Source organism: Nematolebias whitei, chromosome 22 (genome assembly GCF_014905685.2).
Source record: "Nematolebias whitei isolate Nwh7 chromosome 22, NemWhi1, whole genome shotgun sequence".
Taxonomy (NCBI): Eukaryota; Metazoa; Chordata; class Actinopteri; order Cyprinodontiformes; family Rivulidae; genus Nematolebias; species Nematolebias whitei.
The window spans coordinates 9,898,023-9,920,902 of NC_056519.1; the positions used below are offsets into that span (position 1 = coordinate 9,898,023).

The following is a 22,880-nucleotide window of genomic DNA, read 5'->3' on the forward strand; positions in this document are numbered from 1 at the left end:
ATATATATATATATATATATATATATATATATATATATATATATATAAAGGATAAAGGTAACAAAAACCAACAGTCAAAGCACCCATCTCCTGAATGACATGAACAATGTTGTATATGAATGGCTACAACAGCACGTTTGCAGAAGTAGATTGTGTAAAATGTTCATTAATTCATTCAACCTTTATTTAGACAACTGGAATAGTGTAAATGCTGAATCAGCGTCCATTCAATAATACAAAAAAAAGTTTTCTTTTTGTTTATTATCTTGAGACGTGTAGTGATTAAGTTTCACTCACCGCAGCAGCAAAGGAATCATCCAACTACCAACCAGCAACATCATTTCCTGGATGAGTCAAGGGATCTGGTTCCCAGCTGGAACCAGTCCTCTTATCGCCTGGTCCCAGGTCCTGTTCCCTGGTCTGCAAGGAGGGTGCTCAGCTGAGATCCAACCATCTGTCTCCCTTTGTTTATGTCGCTCCAGTGGGTGCTCGCCAAGTTCTGCAGGTGTCCTTTCATTCATCGACTCAAACGCAAAATGCTCGTTTTCAAGAAAAACAATATTTCATTCTAGACTGAAGTGGAAAAAACAACATTAGTGTCTGTTTTTTGTCTTGTGTAAACATTAAACACATTTTAACACGTCTACTCTTATTACCTTGTTCAGTTTTTCTTGACTTTTTCTGTTTAAAAGACCAAAGATTTTTTTTTCTCAAGCAAGAAAAGGAACTGCTGCGATGCGCATGCTCAGTCAGCAGGTGGTGACATCAAACTGAAACTCTCCAAAACAAAAAGACAAACTTGAGCATATCTTTAAAATGCAGCTCGATCTTCCTTTGACACAGTTCACCTTTTGCTCTGAGTAATTATTCCTTAAGCTGGAACAAAATTTTGGTTAAAAACCCCTAAATTCTTTGTTTTAATTTCTTGTACTTAACCAAAGTAGCATCATGGTTATCCCCTAATTTGCTTGTCAAGTAAAAATAAGATTTTTTTTAGTTCTCGGTGTGAGTAAGACCAGACTTTTCAAATGTGTTGACCTTTAGTCACATTTAATATTACAACCACTTCATCTGCTTTCACACATTAAAGAGAAACTACTTTACGACACAAAAAGGTGATTAAGAACCCTTTTCTACAGCCAGTTGGTTTGTCCCTTCTAGGCTCCTGTAGAATAACCATGTGAAGAAGATGACTGTTTTTTTCTTAGCCACCTTAATACTCATTTCTAATTAAACAGTATGTGGAGCAGGCTAATTACACAGAATGCATTTCCATGGTAACAGCTATTAAAACTTGTGAAAGTGATTCAAAGTTAAAATCAGATGGAGGAAAAAAGTAATTTTCTATTTAATTCCCTCTACGATGTTGAGAACAAAACTTAATTTTTGCCATTTTTTTAAAGCAAGAGTAATGTTTTTCTCAAGTTTTGCTTGATTGAGTGTGGAGCACAAAAGGTGCCAGATGAAGATATTAAAATTGCACCATTTTGCTTTTTTAATAAATACCACTGGTAACAATTTTAGTGTCGCCAAAATCAAATTTGATGTTTGTGCATCAGACATTTATGTCTCATTTAATTATCTGTTAAAGTAGAAACATGTTTGAGTAATTTTAGAAAGCTTCTTTTTTTATGTGTTTTGGCATTTTGAAGATGGCATGTTTGCAAAGGTAAGTAAAGTTTGTGATTTAACTATTTGATCTTAAAAGTGTAAATCTATCCAGCTTTTTAAGTGGCAAGTGGTTTGAGATATTTTGCTAACAGACGGGCATAGACGTCAACAAGACTATTTTTTACACACTGTATCTTGGATGTGATGGATGCTTGATGGGATGTAGCTGTTTTCTCTTTTGGAGGTTTCTGTGTTGATGGAATTTGCTTTTCCCTCCGAGTCATATGACCCAAGTCAGCAGCTGCAAACTCAGCAAGGAGGATCAGCCTCCACATTCTAGTGATGCCAGCAAATAGAAACCGAGCAGGACTCTCGATTCTCACCAGCATGACTTAATTACGTTCATTTTTTTTGCGGAACTGAAAAGTTAATTTGCATTATTTTTTTCCCCTAAAGAAAAAAAAAATGTAACTGCTTATCTTGCAGCTGCAGGATATTTGCATTCACCGTCGTTTTATTGGCAACAAAAAAAAAAAAAAAAAACGCGTAAAGTGCGCAAAATCAGAGGTTTGGCACACTTTTACGCGCGGGATCGTCGCCAAGCAAAGCGCCGGGGCGTCGTTCTTGGAGCTGCGATAAAACAAACAACCAAAAAAAAAAAAAAGGACCCACACGAACAGATTCGAGCTTTACTTTAGAAAAGTTTCATCACGATCCACGTGTCGACGCTTAAAGTAAGTAGAACCTCATATCTTTAGTCTGCTGGGGAAAATGGACACAGCTTGAACGGAACTTTTTTTCTCTCTTCTTTTTGCTGCATTTGCAGGAAAACCACGTCATTCTGTCAAACGACTCCCCCTCTTTCCTGCCTGTTGGACCATCATCTCATAGTCGAGGAAAAACCTGGACAAAGACATCATGATGACCGGATTTCGGCTCAACTTGTCTCCCCTGAAGGAGCCCCTGGGCTTTATTAAGCTGGTAGAGTGGGTAAGTCATGTTTGTCTGCTGTTTATGTGTCCAAACCCAAAGACAGAGGGAGATCCGGTCTCCTTTGGATTTTCTTTTCATAGTGATTGAACTTGAGCTCTGATTTAAGGGAGTTTTATGAGTTAAAGTGCTCAAACAGTAATGAGAATCTCTTCCTATCATTTTGTATAAAGTAATACGTAATGATTATGCCTTTATAATGCAAGAATCACTTGAAGAAATCCCCTGAAAGTGTTCGCTTAGATGAGCTTTTTCCTGCATGGGTGCTAAAACTTGGTTTTAAGCAGACAATGAATTCAGCTGGAACGGTTCTGGTTACAGATTAATGCGCCTCCCCACCAATAATTTACCCCAGAATAACGGCTCTGGCTGGTGGTGAAGCTTCTCAGCCTGAGAGGAAATGCAGATTTCTTGTGGAAAGTCCAGTAAATCGGTTCGACTTTGCATAACTGGGTCAGAGAAATCCAGTGAGGGTTAATGCCGTGCTGTTTTCTCATAATACTCCCCAAACGCGCACGGAACCACATAACAGCAGTCATCTGACTCAGATGTGTGTTGATGTGTTGACTCTACACAACTCCCACTTATTTTAAGACAATGGTAAAGGCTTTTGGCAAAAGCTGGAGAAAAAGGCAGCCCCAAAAATGTTTTTGCGGATGTTTGTGGTTCTACATCAGCTGCTGTGTGCAGTCCCTATGGCAAAGTTGCGTTTGATGGTTTGTTTGGTCCACCGAGCTGCACATTTGGCCAACCATCTGAACATAATCCAAAGTTACACATCACCACCAGCGTAGATGCAGTTTACAAGCTGTTTACCATTTACTAAGTTCTAGAATTGCGCCGCTCAAGGTGGCTGCATGTTGGAGTAGCTTTCTTACAATCAATCTGAGATTTTGCTTTAGAAAACTTTAATTACTCTTTTTTTCTGGATGTAAATCACTTTTTCAGATTATCATTTTCTCTGGTTTTGGATGCTGTGCAGCTGGAAGAATTTTTACTGAAACCTTTTTACTTTTGGACATTTGTTTTGCTGTGTAACCATAACAACAAGGTGGCTTTCTACAATTGGGAGCAGCTGATTAATATCTCAAAAACTCAAATAAAACCTCAGTTACAGCCCCAAATCCTAGATGAGTTGAAAAGGAGGTGCCGTGGATGCATTCCCATCTACCTGGCGGCAGTGTTCCAGTGCCTGACCACTGAGATTGTGGCGGTGGTGGGAAACGTGGCTCGTGACAGTGAGAAGACTGAGATCATCCCTCTGCACCTGCAGTTTTGTCAGCGTCAATGAGGGGCTTGGAAGGCTGCTGGGAGGAATGGCCATCGCTCGTGGAGGAGTTCTGCCCGGCATTCAGGTGGTCCTGCTGCCCAAGAGGACCGAGAGGTCTGCTGGGTCTGGGTGGACAGGTCGGCATCTGCAGCCAGTTTCTTCGGATCTGCTGTGGGCCGGACTGCTACAAGAGATCCTTCCTGCCCACAGTCATCAGCATCTATAACAACTCTAATGAAACCAAGATGAGCTACAACAACAATTAATTTCCGTTTGGGATTAATAAAGTATTTTTGAATTGAATTTAATTTGTCACTCTGGTCAGAATTAAACTTTATTTCACCAAATTGACATAACTCAAAGCTATCTACTATGTACTTTTGTTTTAATGCTATATTTACCAGTTTAGAGGTTAATAAAGGAAAATATCTCTGTCTAATAAGAGTGTCCAATGAATTGGTACATAAGTGGTTTGGTCAGAGCACTCATACCTCCATAGATGGTATCATCCAAGTGGTTGTAAACAGGAAAGGATGTTTGACTGAATGAATGCTTCAAATCTGCTGCATGTGCCCAACGAACTGAAAAAAAGAGGGTAGAGATGCTTTCTTTTCCCCCTTTCATTGGATAGATGACGGTGCAGCATGTCTCTAGTTCATGACCGTGACTCAGGTGTTCTGTTGAAGCAGGCGCACACTCCTGTGTTTGTAGGGAACTGGTTTCCAAATGGGTGGCAGGTGAATCCTGTGTGTCCACGATCTTTGTCGGGCGGCATTTGAAGAGTGAGCCTTCAAGCAGATTCAGCTTTTTCGGCAGGGGGTTCTGTTTGCCAGTAGTCGTGTTACTCAAGCTGCCTTTAAGAAAAATATAGACAAACTAATCTGGGGTCTGTGTGTACGCGACTCATGCTGGTTCTTAAAGTTTCTCCTGCTGCTGCCCCATGACCCCACACTGGAAGAGAGGCAGAGTCGATAAAACAAGAATGTGGCAGAAGCAGCTTACTGTGGTGTGTAGGGAGAAAAAAACAGGAAGTGACATCTGGAAAGACATCTGGAAAGAAGCCTTGAGGTGTGTGTGTGTCCACATGTAAGTTTTGTGGTTTAAAATAAATCTACCCTTGTAAGCAGTTTATTGGAAGCATGTGTAACCCTTTCAGTTTGTTGCGTAGCATTTTATTGTCCTTTGCTTATCAATTCAATCCATTTCCCGTTTTATGGCATAGGCTGTAGAAGAAAGGCCTTAAACGTTTCTCTAGAGGTAATATCCATTGACTTCTTTTAATTGGCATAAAAAAAACTTTTAGAGTTTTGGGGTAGACATTTCCCTAGTTCTTAGAGCATCTTACATAGCTTACATCCATCCATCCATCCATCCATCCATCCATTATCTTCTGCTTGTTCCAAAGTTGGGTTGCTGGGGCAGCAGCTTAAGCAGGGAGGTCCAGACATCTCTTTCCACAGCCACCTCTTCCAGTTCTTCTGGGAGGACCCCAAGACGTTCCCAGGCCAACCAAGAGAAGTAGTCTCTCCAGCGTGTCCCGAGTCATCCCCAGGGTCTCCTCCCAGTCAGGTATGCCCGAAGCACCTCCCTTGGGAGGCACCCAGGAAGCATCCATACCACATGGCTGAACCACCTCAACTGGCTCCTTTGATGTGGAGGAACAGCGGTTCTAATCCGAGTCTCTCCCGGATAATTGAACTTCTCACCCTGTCTCTAAGGGAGAGTCCAGCTACCCTGCGGAGGAAACTCATCTAAACTACATTAGCTTACATCCAACTTAGCTCTGTTTCCCACATATCCATGGGTCATAGAAGAGAGATGAAGGCCTCCTTCTCCCCAGCTACTGTCATGTTCATTGTAGAGTTGGACCCAGAGGCAGGCAGACACAGGAGCTCACGTAATACAAAAACTTATTTATTTTATAAACAAAACAAAAAGCCAACGTGGAGGCAAAAAAACCCCCAACTTACAACTGAGACAACAGAAGCACGAGGAGGACAAGACATGTGGGTAAAACCAATACAATGAGCTGCTGGTGGGGTGGGGACAAGAGACTGGCTTCATAGCAAACTGAGGCAGAGAGGAAAGTGGAAACACCTGAAACTGACACCTGGCAGGCAAAAACACCGAGAGCAGAATGGACCTGATAACTGGAAAAACTGAAACAAGGATTGATCTAGAAACGCAAACGGATAGGAGTCTAAACTAACTGGGAGAAAATATACAAAACTTACCAAGAGAACCTAGACGATCAATAACCACCTAAAATAAACTCAAAGAACCACTGAACAAAATATACAGATACACCCTATACCCTACAGCTTTTCAGCTAAGAACATAAATATATTTATCAGCAAGTCCAGAGGCTCTGAGGCCTCATTCCAGTGGGACTTGTATGAAACACCTCCCTTGGGGAGTGTCTGGAAGGCCTTGGGAACAGATGTTTTATCTATCTCAACTGTTGCCTTTTGATGGAGCAAAGCAGAGACTCCTAAGACATTCCTGTTCCTGGAGAACTGGTGTGGTCCTGAATGGGGGAACCTGAACAACCTTCAAAAGAAGCTTAATTAAACCTATTATATATATGATTATATTAATTTGATCCCTACCAATGGTTTAGAGGCATAGGAAAGGCTAAAAAACTAGAGTGACTGAGAAATCTAAAGCTTGGCATTTTGACACAGGTCTCAGATTTTTTGGTCTGCATTTAAGAAAATTCTGCCTCCATCTCACTTGGAGTTCAACTCATTAGGAATTGACTGACTTACTGCTGGAAAGACATACAAACTTTTTACATTAATTGTACAAGGGTCAAAAAGATGAGTACCCATTACTACCTCAAAAAACTTTGTCATGGGGTTTAAAGCCTTCTCATAGTAATGCAGAGTCTTTAGGCAGACGTTCAGGTACTTTGCAGTGTTGCCACTGTAGGACTGCTCCAGCAGAGTCACTTCCAAGCAACTAAAAGCCTCACTAACATTGTTTAATTGTAATACTCTGGAGTCCCTCAGAAGAACTCTGAGCAACAATGGCAGGAAGAAGATAGTTGATACAGTTTGCTGAAGATTGAACAAAGAAGCAAACATGTGTTCTATGAGGGAAAGATGTTTTGTGAACCGACAGGGCTGAAATAAAAGTTCATGTTTAAATGAAACAGTCATGTGTGGAGAAAGGACAAGGGGAATGTATAAGACATAGAAAAGTAGTATCTGGTCATGATAGATGGGGTTTTCCAGTGGAAAAAGCATATCTGGTCTGTGCAAGACTGCTGGTAGTCTTGCACAGACCAGATGAACTGGGATGTTTTAATTTTTATTTTGATAAAATGGCTGATATTCAATATTTAAATTTATTGCTCATATCGGCCGATACCATGCCGATAATATAGTGCATCCCTAGATGGTTTGGGCCTGTTTTGGTAAATCTCAGCTGGACTGTTTCCTGTCATGATAAAACAATTAAATTTGCTTTGGAATAATGAGTAAAATTTTGTCAAAAGTAGAATGAATTTGTAATAAAATCCAGCCATATGTTAGAATTATAGGCATGATTTGTCAAATTTTACTCTACAGTAACGTCTATAGTGTAAAGTCATATCACTGAAAATCTGAATGAACTTGATCCAATTATGGGGGGGGGGGGGGGTTTTCTGCTTTTGGAGGCCCAGATTAGTTGCAGTCACACAGACTAAAATAATTTAGCCTTTGTTGGTTTTAAAAGAAGGGAATTAGTATCACATGGTCGGCAAACTGAATCAGATGCTTTTCAGCAAGGATTCCAAAAGCTGCACGGGTTAATACATGAAACCACATGTCTAAGATGGCAGACACCATTATTTACTACTTGCTGTGTATTTGCCAATCATTTGGTCATTAAGCCTTTGTTGGCTAATATTAAGTGAATTAAGACAATTGTGTTTTAAAATTTAAGCCTTGTCGTTACGGTTTGTTCCAACAGCTGACAGCCATATTTGCTTTTGGAAGCTGCAGCGGATTCGCCGGGAGGAACATCATAACTCTTTTCTGTGGCGACGGCTCGAACACAACACTCAACGCCGATTTTCACTACCCTTTTAGGTAAGAATATGAACCCAATTATGTGTCTTTTGGTGAAATCTTGAATAGAGTAATTACATGAAACGGTGACTCATCAACAGTGACTTGTATCATCACCAGGCTGAGCCAAGTCCCACTCATTGAGGGAAACGCCACCGTCTGTAATCACTCCGTCACTACGACGCACATGGTGGGAGACTCAGCCTCTGCAGTGGAGTTCTTTGTAGGCATCGGCGTTGTTTGCTTCCTGTACAGCATGGTAGCTCTGTTGGTGTACTTAGGCTACATGCATGTCTACAAGGACTCTGACTTTGGACCTATTTTTGTAAGTACACATTAAACACACAAACCTGATATAGCATATAGGTTCATGCAGCTTCAGCAGTGTAAGGTAGTTCCTGTCTTTAAGGCTGTTTTTTATTTTTTTTTTCTGCTAGGACTTTATCATCACAGCAGTCCTGGTTTTCTTGTGGTTAGTGTGCTCATCTGCCTGGGCAAAAGGTCTGCAGAATGTGAAGGACGCCACGAATACTGAAGGAATCAGTGCCACGTTGGGCGTTTGCAAGGGCAGCAACGTTACCTGTGAGGTTACAGACTTTGCTAACATGCGGACCCTCAACATCTCCGTGGTAAGAAGAAATGCACATGAATGGTACAGGGCAGAGCATTTAGGTTGGCCTGGTTTCACTCAGTCTACAACTAAAGCAGGTCTAGTTCAAGTGATTAAGCTCCCTATGTATTTGGGGAATAGACATTTTAACAAAAAGCACTCTGAATTTGTCCAGTAGGGGGTTGATTTAAAAAATAAAATAAAATCTCCCACCACTCTTGTTTGGTTTAGTCACGCATATCTATTCCCCTCCATCCCCAGCCAGTCACTACACCAAACACACTGACTTGTGTATATTCTGAAACTGAGCTCACCCATGACCATAGTTTCCACCTTAGAATCCTTTCAAAATAAAATACAATGGCAGAAAGTCGCTGGAACGCTTTACATTGCTTGTCAGCTATGTGGTTTATTTTTATTTTTTGGAAGGGGTTGTTGAGTTAAAAAAAATACAATAAAAAGTGCAGAATATGTAGTTTTGAAAAACTTAATCTTGTTTGAATTAATACTGCACCCACATGCAACAACTAGTATAAAAAAAAAATCACATTTCTTGGCTCAAAATGTCTCACATTCCATCACATAAAGCCAACAGTCTTCATATCGCAGTTTAATCAAAAGTATGTGACTACAGCCTGAACCCTGCAGGTGTGGCTAAGGTCAAGTTTAAATATTTTAAGTAATATTTTAACGTAAGAAAATAAAACTATTACATTGGAAACATTATATTTACTTTGGTAGCACGTGTTTTAAAATGAGCTGAACTTGAAATGTCCATTTCAGCCACCTTGGCTAAATTGATGAAGTTGATCTTGGTTTAAAGAAGAGTATTCTTACCACAAAACAAGAATCAAAGGTCATACTTTAGTCATATATTTGAACCTTTTACAGCCCACTCAGTCATTTTTACTACCCCTCAAGAAACACATCTATTATCCAAAAGGATGAGATGCATTTAACAAATATAAATGATTTCTGTTCTCAGTGATGTTTTTATTGTCTTAACGCAAACACTGATTTTTTTTTTTTATTCTTCCTGTTAGTTCTTCTATTTTGAGTCAATACACTGTTGTGCACTGAACAACATTTAAACACTTTGGTTTTTGCTTCCATTTTTCATGAGCTGAACTCAAAGCTCTGACTTTCTGTGTGCACAAAAGACCTTTCTCTCAGATATTGTTCACAAATGTGTGTAAATCTGTGTTGGTGACCACTTCTTCTTTGCCGAGATAATCCATCCACCTCACAGGTGTGGCATAACAAAATACAGCATGATTGTCACACGGGTGTGCCTTAGGCTGACCACAATAAAATGTCACTCTAAAATGTCCAGATTTACTGTATTGTAGGGTTAGGAAACCAGTCAGTATACGGTGGGATCACCATTTGCCTCACAGAGTGCAACACAGAGTTGATCAGGTTGTTGACTGTGGCCTGTGGAATGTTGGTCCACTCTTTAATGGGCTTAAGAAGTTGCTGGATATCATCAGGAACTGGAAGACCCTGTTGTATACGCTGATCCAGACCATCCCAAACATGCTCAATGGGTGACATGTCCAGTGAGTATGCTAGCCATGCAAGAAACGGGATGTTTTCATCTTCCAGGTATCGTGTACAGATTCTTGCAACATGGAGTCGTGCATTATCATGCTGCAATATGAGGTGATGGTCGTGGATGAATGGCACAACAATGGGTCTCAGGATCTCATGGTATCACATTCAAAATGCCATCAATAAAATGCACCTGTGTTCATTGTCCATAACATATGCTAGCCCATACCATAACCTCACCGCCACCATGGAACACTCGATTCAGAAGGTAGACATCAGCAAACTGCTCATCCACACAAGGCCATACACACAGTCTGCCATCTGCCCTGTACAAGGAAAACCAGGATTCATCCATGAAGAGAACACCTCTCCAACCTGTCATATGCCATTGAATGTGAGCATTTATCCATTCAAACTGGTTACAACAACAAACTGCAGATGACCTTCCCTGAGGTTATGCAAACCGATTGTTGCAGCAGCTGTCTGGGTGGCTGGTCTCGGATGATCTTGGAGGTGAAGATGCTGGATGTGGAGGTCCTGGGCTGGTGTGCTTACATGTAGCCTGCGGTTGTGAGGCTGGTTGGATGTACTGCCAAATTCTCTGAAATGTCTTTGGAGGTGGTTTATGGTAGAAAAACATTCAATTCACAGGAAACAGCTCTGGTGGACATTCCTGCAATCAGCATTCCAGTTGCACAATCTGAAACCTTGCAACATCTGTGGCACCATGCTGTGATAAAACTGCACATTTTAGAGTGGCCTTTTATTGTGGTCAGCCTAAGGCACACCTGTGCAATAATCATGCTGTTGAATCAGTATCTAGATATGTCGCACCGTTGAGGTGGATGGATTATCTCAACAAAGTAGAAGTGCTCACTAACACAGATTTACACACATTTGTAAACTGTATTTTAGAGAAAAAGACTTATTGTGTACATAGAAAAAGTCTGATCTTTGAGTTCAGCTCATGGAAAGTGGGAGCAAAAACAAAAGTTTTGTCATTATATTTTTGTTTAGTCTGAAAAATAAACAAAACATTATGAATAATTTAGTCCCCTATTTTTAACATTTATTAATTCTATTCAAAAATATGTTGGTTTTTTTGTGTGGTTTTCCAGGTGTTTGGCTACCTCAACATGTTTGTGTGGGCGGGGAACGCCTGGTTTGTGTACAAGGAGACTCGTTGGCACTCTCAGAAGTTTTCCTCTCAACCCGGACCTGCAAGACAACAGGTCCCTGCTCCGATCTAACAAACAATGAACCCAGATTCACACTCTGAACAAACGTTAACAAACACACACCACTCAAAAAGTCACATTTTTTACCACACATTCAAACACTGACGTTTTTAAGCATTGAAATAAAATCCTCTTTAAAAGAGGATGGAGACTAAATGAAGGGTTAGATGCTGTGCTACCACCACAGTGAAACATAATTAAGATGGCTTTCAGTGCCTTTAATTTGTACTTGTTCCAAATATTTTATTAGCTCCAATGCTGATTTATATGTTAACTTCATTTTAGCGGACTTCACATGATCAGCACATGCACTCACATTGATCCCGTGTTCAAAACTGACTCCAAGTAGTCGTGCTGTTTAAACTAGGATATGTGATGTAATGCTTTAATTATAAAGTTCCCTTTTTTTTCTATTATGAACTCACAAAATGGGAGTTCCTGTCATATACAAGTGTTGCTAAGGAGCCATTTAACAAAGATTTATACATTTATGACCAATATTTTTATTTTATTTTAACAGTTGAGGCTAAAAATGCTCTTGACAATGTTTTTTAAAGTAATTTGATATCTGTAGATTTTCTTAAGACACCAATTTTGGACTTCGTATGACTCCAAGGGGGGTCTGGACCTGTTTTAGAAGTTTACATTCATCAACGAATTCTTTATATATAATTGTACGAATTTATGTTTTTTTTTATCACGCAACCATGAAATCTGCCTTTTTGTTAAACGTTCAAGATTTAGGACTTTTTTTATTTTAAATTTAAGGATGCAAGAGTCGAGCGTTGTTTTTCATATTATGTTTTTTATTAATTGGATGCCTCCGTTGTACCGTTCACCTCCTAGCAGCCGATGGCTATAAGTGCAATGTCGAGAGAAATATTTTTAAACACAACTCATGGATTCAGCTTTATTTTAATTTGTGTTTAAGCTTTAGAATGAATTGCGTAAAGTGGCTTTTCGCTCAAATATTAGGAATGTAGTTATGCTCGTGGTGCTTTATAGGATTTTGAAGTATTCTGAATGTCACATGGGTGTTATACTTACATTTTGCTTTTTTAATGTTAATATTCTGCCAAAGCGATCATTTGTTTTCCCCCAGTTTGAGCTAATTTCCCATGTTCTCTTAATTTATCACTAAACAGTGGTCTGGGTATGTGTTTAGGAACTGTTTTTGTTTTCTTTTTTTAAAGTTTTGGTATAATTCAGTGTAATGTTTGGGTAGTTTCTCATTTTTTTCATCTTATGTTCATGTAGTTTCCTTTAACTTTACCTGATACTGAAGTGAAACACCTCAGTAAGTGTGTGAGGGTAGTGTACTGGTTAAACCTCCTTCTGTTCTTTTAGCCAACATCCAATAAGTTGTATCTTTTTTTTTTTATGCGTTTGTCTTGCAGACTTGTCTTTGTAAAGAGACGTCCACTGTCTTGCATAATTTCAATGTACTTTTTCAATAAAAATAGTGTTTTTTCAGTAAACAACTTTTATGTGTGATAGTTTGTGTACCTGAAGTCTTTCGTATGGGAGAAAATAAAAGTTTATTTTAGAGATGCACAATATTGGATTTTTGACCGATATACGATATGGCAATGTTAAAACTTATTGGGCTGATAACCGATACCAATACTGATATTTTTTTCTCTAGACCTACTTACAGAGGCTACATAGCTTTCTCTGCTGTGGAATTAAAATACATTATTCTACATGATCTTTGTCAGTTTGGCCTGCTACCAAATGCAGATGCCAAAATGGAGGCTGAAAATTATGTAACACTTTAACTTGGATTATGTTTAATGTCAAATTTATTCATGACATTTACTCTCTAACACAATGACAACACTCGAACAGTCATATAAAAACAGCGCCTTATACACACACACACACATATATATATATATATATATATATATATATAAACAGCGCCTTTTATATCAGTGAGCTATTTTGATGGAATGGCCGATGTCCAATATTTAACTTTATCGCTAATATCGGACGATACCGATACATGCCGATAATATCGTGCTTCCCTAGTTTATTGTGTGTGTGTAGTTTGTTTAACAATAAGTTTGAAGATGAGCAGAAAAAATATAGCATGTAAAAACATGAAAGCCATCATGACACTAAACCAATACACATTCTTACTAGAATAATCACTGTGAAAAACCATATAATGTTGCTGCTGATCTGTTTCATGTTGCTGCTGATCTGTTTCAATGTTGATGTGTTCATGCGTGCACATCTGCTCACAGACTCATGTTCATGTTTGTGCTGATGTTCAATGTTTTATGTTATGAGTGCTTAGTGTATATTTAGTTGATGTTTTTCTTAGTTCATATCTTAGATGTCATTACTGTTTTTCTTATACATTTTATTGTTGGATGTAACTGGGACCCTGCGTACATAATTTCGCTCCACCACATGTACCACATGAGGTGCGAATGACAATAAAGAAACTCTGACTCTGACTCTGATACTGTAACTACACATGACATTGTGGTTGGTCCTACGACCTCAGAGATCACTGTGTGAAGAAACGGACAACATCGTGACTAAGTCATCCTTTGTGTGTGCGTATTTGTGTTTGTGGGAACGAAAAAGACAATTGTGGATGTGTGTATACAGGAGCTCGTCACATGACGTGGGAACAAGCGGTGTTTTGTGTGCGGCACTGACGTCATCCATTAATCAGTGTTTTTTCCTCACGCTGTCACTTCCTTAAAATCAGCATTCTGTCTGAGCTGCACCATGCCTCTGCGAGGAGGGAAAAAATATGATTTTATATGTGACAATCAGTTTGTTTTGCTAAAGAGTGTCCTTTTAAGGATACATTTGTTTGTCCTCATCATTTTGAGTTTTAAAGACATAATAAAAAGTGGTACTTACATTATTATCTTTGTTGCCCTTTTTCCAAGATGTACAGTGGAACAGTGGTTAGAGTTGCCGCCTCACAGGGAGAACATTTCATGATCGTCTGAGGCCTTTCTGGGTGGAGTTTGCATGTTCTCGCTGTGCATGTGTGGGTTTTCTCTGGGTACTCCAGTTTCCTCCCGCAAACCAAAAACATGCATGTTAGGCTGATAACTAAATCATCTCTAGTTGTGAGTGAGAGAGTGAATGGTTGTTTGTCTCCATGTGTCTCTGTGATGGGACTTGTGACCCGTCCATGCTGTCCCCCGCCTCTTGCACAGTGATGGCTAGACATGGCACCAGTGACCCCTGCGACCCATAAAGGAAGAAGCGGGTTAAGATAGTGGATGGATGGATGGATGGATGGATGACTGTTGGACAGTTTTTATTTCCAGCCACCAGGGAGCAGTGCAGTGCCATGAGACCTATCTGTGGAGATACCCTGACATCCTTAACAGTCTTGATGCCCCTGATCAGGATTTAATTAAGTTTCAGAATTTTAAATTTCAAAGTGCAATGAATCAAATAATATTTTCACTAAAAGTGTGAAAAATTCCTGTGGTAACTGTTTTTTGTTCTTTCCTGTATAGATTAAAAAAGTAGAGATGCAGCCATTGGCAGATCACATCAATCTTGGCCTGCTATAAAAGCAAATAAAGTCCAGTGCAGCGGGTAATAATGTTTTCTATATGTTTTTGTATAATACCATTTTATGATGAGAAATGTGTTGCATTAGTTGTAAACCTTAAAAATAATGTTATGCGTGATGTCACAAGATGTCATTCTCATTGTTTGAGTTGTGAAAGATTTTCAGCAACAAACCATCAACGCATCAACTAAATTTTAGCACAATATCTGCAAAACTGAATGAGTTATAACCATTGTTGTGTTTTCTAACATTGGTCAGCTGTGGCAACTATCATTCAATAATTATTTTCTGAAAGTTTAAATTTGATCCAGAAATTCATGAGGTATTTTGCTAATTGGTTGCACAATCTGTTAACACTCAGATTATGTATTGGGGATTAGCCTCTGCTCTTCAATTAATTTATTTATGCATTTATTTGTATTTTCTATATTTATTCATCTTTATAATGTCACGTGTGCGATATATTAACTGTTGCCTAGCTGTAACTGTATGGTACACAGTGAACTTTTGAACTCCTTAAAAGCTCCATATCTGTCACTCAGCCGGTCAAGCTTTTCGACAAAAGCCGAGTCCATCCGAAAATAAACGACAGTGACGTCACCGCATCTCGTTCTTTCGTTTTTTGCCTGCTGCGTGCGAGGGGAGGGAGAGAGAGCGCGAGAGAGGAAAAAAACGACTCTCAGCAAAGCAACAAGAAGGAAGAGCAATGGCGACACTGGATCGCCAAATACCAAGTCCGGATTCCTTCCTTTGCAAGCCTTGGTCTTCCTTCGTTAGTGCGGCTAAATTACGTTTTGTTGACAGTAAGTTCGTGCGTCGGTTGTGTTTCTAGCTTTTTTGCTGACAAACTGTCGGGAGTGTGCGTGTGTGGTCTCCAAACTGAGTTGAGTAAAGCTTCACCACCACCACGCAGGGTCTGTCAAAGCGCAAGCAAAGTAACTGTCAACAAAATATCACGATAAAATGCCGTGTTCGTAGCTCGTTTTAGCGGTCGTGCACGTGCGGGGCGAGCTAAGCCGTTTCGGTGCTTAGTTTGTGCCTCACGCGCGTTCAGTCACGCTCAACTGTCCAGCTGCAAGTTTGTTAGCTTTGACAGCTCTACTTGGTGTAGGAAGCGCTAGCGATGCTAATGCTAACGTGATGTAGCCAGACCCGACAGCAGCGGGGCTCCACGCCGCCCACCCCCACCAAGTTTGTTCTAAATGCTCCTGTGTGTTTGTAAGCGGATGTTTTGTTCACCCAGACGCAGTCTCACCTTTGGATAACGGCGACAAAGCGCTTTGCTGCCCGGCTGAAGCCGTGAAGCTCGGTAAAGAAGGTAAGGAACTTGTAGTAGCAGCGCTGTCACGTAGCACACGGTCGGTGATGGTTTGTTATTGTTTTGCTACACATTCACAGCAGCTCCTACGGTGCCGTTTTTACCACTTCTTGAGGGGGATAAAAAAAAAAATCACATTGATTTAGAACCTACATTTTAAATTTTTACTTAATTTTATTATTAACACCGTTTTTCAAGGGAAAAAAAAAAAAAAACTTGGTATGAAACAGAATGCACCAGTTATTATCCAGTATCATAAGCTGGTGTCGGTTAAAATTTACTTAATTTTAAAGATCATATGTAACACACAATGAAAAATATTGATAATGTTCAGTGTTGATATTCAAATAATTTATCGTTATTGTGGTTATTATTAATTTAATTTATAAATTAAGTTGTTGGGGGAGAGGCAGCGCAGAGGTTAGAGAAGGAGAGCCTGTGATCAGAAGGTCGCAAGTTTGACTCCCCGTACCCAAAAAAATCAAAATGTGGGTGGTAAAGGTGAAACACCTACACCTGCCTCCACCTTCATTTGCCCCACTCTGGGCCCTTGAGCAAGGCCCTTAACCCCCACTGTCTGCTCCCATGGGCATCCAAGATGGCAGCTCTCTGCTCCACACAGAAGGGAGCAGCCAAAAGAGGAATATATATATTTTTATAAATCAAGTCATTAAAGGAATGCATGTCGTCCGTCCCTTTTCTCATGTTATGTGTGAGATGTAGCGAGATGCCATCTTAAACCAAGTTGAGTTCAAACATTAATCAGTTGTAGATGTTCATAGGATGAGTTGTATTAAAATTTGTCCAGTGGTTTGTGAGATATGTTGCTAACAAACACTTCAATTCAATAGCTTTGTCATTCAAAATTGTGCAGTGGTTTTTAAAGCAAAAGGAGCAATTCTAGTGCAAAAACAGCAAAATAATATACACGTGTTAACAAATGTGCCCATGTACACATACAAGCATATATGTTACTCAGGTATGTTGCATGTTACACATGTGCTTACACATAGACATGGGCAAATACATTATAATTTGCTTTTGTAAATACAAGCATCGTTTACGTTTAAACTTTATATGACAAAACTGTTCTGAACAAAACACTTAATTTATTGGATACACATATTATTAGAGGTCAGCCTTAAATGTTTTTGAGCACTTAAAATATACTGGCTGTTTTTGAGGTTTAGATGTATTATTAGGTTGTGTTTGTGCTATAAGAATGCATTAAACTAAAAAATCAGTTGTGATTTTTATTAAAGATTAGGTTTTTTACTCGCGTAATAATAATTTCATGCCAGTTTGGTCAAAGTTTGTCCCAAGCTTGTTCTTATTTCTACATACTCTTCCAATTTAAAAAGCACAGCTGAAACACCTGAACAGGACTTTAATTTCTCAAACCCATGAAGAAAACCAAAAAACACAAGCTCTTCAATTTAAAAACAAAGAGTTGTAGAGCAAAAAGCAGACTTGCTCTTTGAAAGAAACAATTTCTTAACCTCGTATTCAGTAGTAGTGTCTGAATCGGTGTATATATTAGCATATTTGCTCATTCCTGTCAGTGATTCCTTTGGTCATGTTAAAGTGGGCACACAGCATAGCTTTAGGGTTTCCCTCTTAGCACTGAGCTCGTCTTACAGTTCCAGCCTCCCCCTGTGGGGACAGATCCAGCAGAGATCCTCCACACCTCGCCGTGTATAAATACACGCTGGAGCGTTGGCTGCAGCTTAGCACACTTGAGTCACCACTCGAAAGTTTGAATGCGCCGCAGCCCTCGTATGAATATCGTGACGCACACTCGGAGCCAGGGAAACTCTTCTCACTCTCAGTGGTCAGATAGCAGCCTCCCCTCTCCTCCCACGCTGCCTCCTCTTCCTCTGTCAGAGCCAGACAGGAGCGGTGCTTCCAGAATCGCTGATCTGTTGGCAACATGACACCGAGTCTTGCTGAAACTGATATATAGACATTCAAACGTCTCATGCAAGGACCGGTAATATAAATGCTATACTGTGTGAATGCTGAGTCAGCGTTTACAATATACAGGTAATTCTCCTGTTTATAGTTTATTCTGTGTTATTTTGGAATTAAGCTACCTCTGCGTTCTATGGGCCATTTTAACCAATCGCATATCAAAATGTTTGTCTTCATTGGGAATGTTGTGCTATAAAGTTTTCAAAGTATTTAAAATAATTTACATAGTATCTATATAAAAATAGACTGCCATCTTTTCTTCAAGAACTTCTTCAGAGCATAGCTTTCGTTGGAACCTATGTCAGCATACTTGCTTTATTTTGTTGTCTTATGTTACTTTAGCTACAGTTTTGCTAATTTAAGCTCGTTGTAATGGCTTTGCTAATTTAAGCTTTTAGCTACAGTTTTGCTAATTTAAGCTCGTTGTAATGGCTTTGCTAATTTAAGCTTTTAGCTACAGTTTTGCTAATTTAAGCTCGTTGTTATGGCTTTGCTAATTTTGCTAAGGTAAGCCTTTAGTTATGTTTGTCAAAATTAGCTTTTTATCCTGTAATAATTTTACTTTAAGCTACAGACTCTTTAGCTACATTTTGGCTCATTTTAGCTTCAATCCTGCTTGCATTAACAGTTCCATTTCAGCCTTTTCAACAAATGTTGTCATTCTGCACTCAGAACAGAATTTATTATGGTGAAATGTAATTGAATTCCTCAGCGCACGCACACCTGCAGTATTTATAGATGCTGGATGAGGCCAGTTTGGCAGGGATTGATGTGTGCTGCAGGTCATTAATGGTGTCTGTATCTGTCTCGCTCTCGTGCGCAGCAGAGATGACGACAACCAGCAGAGACTCTGTCTTATGGGACACCCAGACACTTTCATCGTCTCACTACAAATAGAAAGTGTTGTAATGCTGATATTTTTTTCTACATCCATCTTCATTTCCATCTGCCCTAAGGAGGAAAAGGATGATGATGTTTGCCCGTATATGTGTACATGCGTGCATGTTTTTAAAACATCTGATGAACCAATGAATGACATTTAAATAAACTTTCAGCAAAGCATTGTGTACTATATCTGACAATACAGTTAAAAGACTACAGCGTGTTGGTTTTTAGGATTCTTTATACAAATTTCATAAAGTATCAAAGATCTCTTGGCTGATGAACGAAGATGGTCTCAAAGTTTACATAAGAAAGCTGAGACTAAATAATATTTAACTAGAAAAGTGACTTTTTTATGTGTACCGGTAAATGTGGTATGAATGCTGATTCTGAGGGGCTTTGAAATTAGTTGACAAATAAATTAGCTCAATTGTTCAAGTTGAAACAAGCAAAACAGAAGCGTTAAACTAATTGAAAGACATAATAATAATAAAAAAATTAACCTAATGTTAAACAACATAATTAAAAATGGGGGAAAAAGAAGATACCGTAATTTCCAGACTATTGAACGCACTTGAATATAAGCCTCGCCCACTAAAAAAACCCAAATAAATAAATTTGGACACCTATAGGCTGTGCTTGTATATAAGCCGCAGGTTTTCATGTTGTAACGTGAGATATTTACGCGGAAATAAATTAAACTTTTAATTATACTTACTGGTAAGGTGCAAAAATACATACAGTAAATGTTTATTTTTTTCTCAATAGTGCCTGTAACGGCTGGTTTAAAAAAGTAAAATGCAGTAGCACCAGGAAGTCATTGATCCCTATTTTCTATTGAGGATAAAAAGGTCTTCCATTTTTTATTTATTTTTATTTATTTATACAGGTAGTCTCATTGAGTCACGAGGACCCACCCCCCATGAGAAACATGTATTGGGCAGCTATGCGAGTACCCGGATGTGATGAGGCTAAATGTTTTGACTGCATGAAGCTCGTTAGCCCGTCAAAAAAAATCCATAAATTAGCCGCAGCATTGTATACGCCACAGGGTTCAAAGCATGTGAAAAAAGTAGCAGCTTATAGTCTGGAAATTACTTTATTTACTTTAGCCATAAAACGTTTACTGAAAGTTAAATTATCAAAATAAGGGAAGCAATAAAACCCATATTTTCTCTGTTTGTATTTTAGTTTATATGTTGTATTTATCATTGAAAGGGCAGGTGTACATATTTGTTATTGTGTGACAGTTTTACTCCTTCCACTTGTTAAAAGTTAAGACTGTATCTTCTGCAGCTGTAAACGTTTGATCAAGAGTTGGATCATTTTGTGAAAAACCGAGAATAGACGTTTTTGTTCTTGTGACGGTGGACTGGACTCTGCAGCATTAGCTTTTCTGCCAACTGCTGGTCAGTGTGTTTACTCAGACATTTTGGTGCCGGACCAATAATTATCTGGTTAGTTCAAAAAACAACTGAGGCTGAAGTTGTAACTCCAGCCTGCGCCTTCATCTTTAACTGGAGGAGGTTGATGTTACTGAAATGTAAAAAAGCCATAAGTTGATTGGATTGTTTCCTTTTATTCAGTGAAAGGAATTCTCACTTTTTCTTTTTTATGTTTGGCATTCAAACTCGAGTGTTATTCAGCCAAGATTAACATTTTAAGGAGAAGTAATCACAGATTTTTTGGTTATTTGTAGTTTGCTCCTCAAACACTATTTTACTAACGGGAATTCATTTAATTCTAAGAAAGAATCACTGTCCAGAGATGGATTATTTGTGTAGCTCCAAACATGCTTATTCATGAGTTACTTATTGTTTTTGTAGATCATTTTCAGGCCCGTCACTTTTTTTGGCACCCTCTAATGATTGGCTTGAGAAGCACGCACACAGTTCAGGAAGAAAATGAACACTAAGTTCACATTTGATCTGGCAAACGCCGAACAAATTGTTCTTTTATTAGTCATATATTCTTGACATTTGGGAATAAAACCAAACCCCATCATATTTTAACTTGTTTTTTCTGGCTATGTGCTTTTAGGGTTGTAAATAACAGTGGCACGCTTAAATTGGCCAAGTTGTAAATCGTACAGCAGAAAAGCTCTTATAGTTATTTAAGACCAAAATCAGTAATTATCGCCCATTTCAACAACATGTACTGTCCATCCATCTGTCATCTTGTCTACTTCCTAGTACAGCATCCTCTGTTAGTGTCCATTACCTTAGATAAGGGATTGTGTTGAGGTGTGCTGAAGTGTGGATGTGTTCTTTGGAACGTAACCACTGTGATAAATCAGAAAATAGGGGCCCATTTTTGTCATTTTCTGCTCTGTTCAGTTCGATTCCAGCCCGTGGAGTTCAAGCTTCAAGTCCCGAAGACGCGGCGCTTGAACACAAGTGGCAGAGTTGAAGCAAGGCGTTCTTTTCACATGCAGTCATGGAAAACTGAGGTCTAGCTTGCTAAGCCTGAGAAAAGTTCCACCTTTACTACCCTGCTTTAATATTGGAGTACTTTAAACGATTCACTTTGGATAAGCTTTGAAAGCAGCGCGAAGATAGCTGCAGCCGTGAAACGCAGTTTAACCTCTTTTTTGTGAACACACTTAAATAAGTAATGTAATGAAACCAGCTCTGACCTTTTACTGTATGCAAACGCACATTAATGCTATCGGGCACACACTTCTGAAGTTCATGTTTAGCATCGCACACGCACGGAGCCTGCAGGGTGGCACTCTGTGTCTTAAAGTGTCTTCTCTGAGAGGCATCAAGCATGACTGTCAGGATGGCAGAAGACTCACCCATAATGTAAGGTCATGACAACATGCACTCAGACACCCACACAGTCTCCAGTATACAGTGTATTTATATACAGTATATGTGTGTATTTGTTTCTTCCTCTCGAGTGCTTACTTGAACACACATCCCATCTCCCCTCAGTGTGTCTGACTTAAGCCCTGTGCTAATGAGGGCTGTGATTTCTGTCAGCAGGACTTGTTTAGGTCCAGGAAGATCGGTTCTCAGAGCTTAGCCAGCGGAGATAATAGCTGCTTTCCAATTGACATGTTTGTTTTTCCTCAATATTTAATGTAGTCTTGTGTTTTAGTTGAGTGGGGGGGGGGGGGTGTCTCTTGGAGCTTGAGAGGATAATGTTGCCACGCTTTAGTGAATAAAGGATTTAACTGTCTTTGTTTTTCTGTGTGAACACAGTTATCACTCATGCTTCTGTGGTAAATTTGTTGTTTTCCTGGTGATGGTAGAAGAAGATAAACACCTGTCAGCTTGATTATAGGGCAACAAGGCTTAAAAATATCCTTGAGTGTTGAATACATTAAAAATAATGCATGGTGTGTAATTTTATTTAAAAACATTTTTTAGAAAATACACCTGCAACTTTATTAATTTTGGTAATTGATAAAAGTATTTTGAGGTCAAAAAAACATACAGTTTAGGTTTTCCTTTTGAAACTATCTTCCTAATTCATTTGTATGAAAACAGCTGAATTAACAATACAAAATAAAACCTTTTTCTACCATTTCAGAATTAACTGATTGTTGAAACCTGTTTAATATGTTCATCCTGTGGTGCAGGGGCCTGCAATCTGCGGCTCTGGGGCCACATGTGGTTCTCTGGGGCCACATGTGGCTCTCTGGGGCCACATGTGGCTCTCTGGTGCCTCTGCAGCAGCTCTTTCAGGCTTTGACCAAAACTAAAATAAAACAGAATTTTATTTAACTTATTGCCAACAATGAAAATTGCTAGTTTTAGCAGATGCCCTGTCATCTTCAAATATATAAAGAATAGTACAAATACAAGGCGTAAAACATGTGGA

At 39.2% G+C, this 22,880-nt stretch overlaps 2 protein-coding genes across 2 annotated transcripts in view; both read left to right on the forward strand.

Moving 5' to 3' along the window:
• The first annotated feature begins 2,532 nt into the window (after positions 1 to 2,532).
• On the forward strand, positions 2,533 to 11,384 carry sypl1 (synaptophysin-like 1). Its single transcript, XM_037695604.1, has 3 exons — positions 2,533 to 2,601; positions 8,364 to 8,555; positions 11,206 to 11,384. The coding sequence occupies exons 1-3, from the start codon at positions 2,533 to 2,535 to the stop codon at positions 11,335 to 11,337; spliced, it is 393 nt and encodes a 130-aa protein (XP_037551532.1). The 3' UTR covers positions 11,338 to 11,384.
• A 4,159-nt stretch (positions 11,385 to 15,543) lies between these two features.
• atxn7l1 (ataxin 7-like 1) overlaps positions 15,544 to 22,880 on the forward strand; it is a 37,969-nt gene continuing 30,632 nt past the window's right edge. The window contains exons 1-2 of the mRNA XM_037696142.1: positions 15,544 to 15,684; positions 16,125 to 16,199. Of these exons, the coding sequence (XP_037552070.1) occupies positions 15,588 to 15,684; positions 16,125 to 16,199 (172 nt within the window). The 5' untranslated portion in view covers positions 15,544 to 15,587. The remainder of the gene's footprint in view (positions 15,685 to 16,124; positions 16,200 to 22,880) is intronic.

Bases quoted from the DNA above. Each gene is read 5' to 3' on its own strand.
- sypl1 (XM_037695604.1), top strand. From the start codon at position 2,533: ATGACCGGATTTCGGCTCAACTTGTCTCCCCTGAAGGAGCCCCTGGGC. The intron at 2,602-8,363 runs GTAAGTCATGTT...TTTTTCTGCTAG, and splicing joins TTATTAAGCTGGTAGAGTGG to GACTTTATCATCACAGCAGT. The intron at 8,556-11,205 runs GTAAGAAGAAAT...GTGGTTTTCCAG, and splicing joins GGACCCTCAACATCTCCGTG to GTGTTTGGCTACCTCAACAT.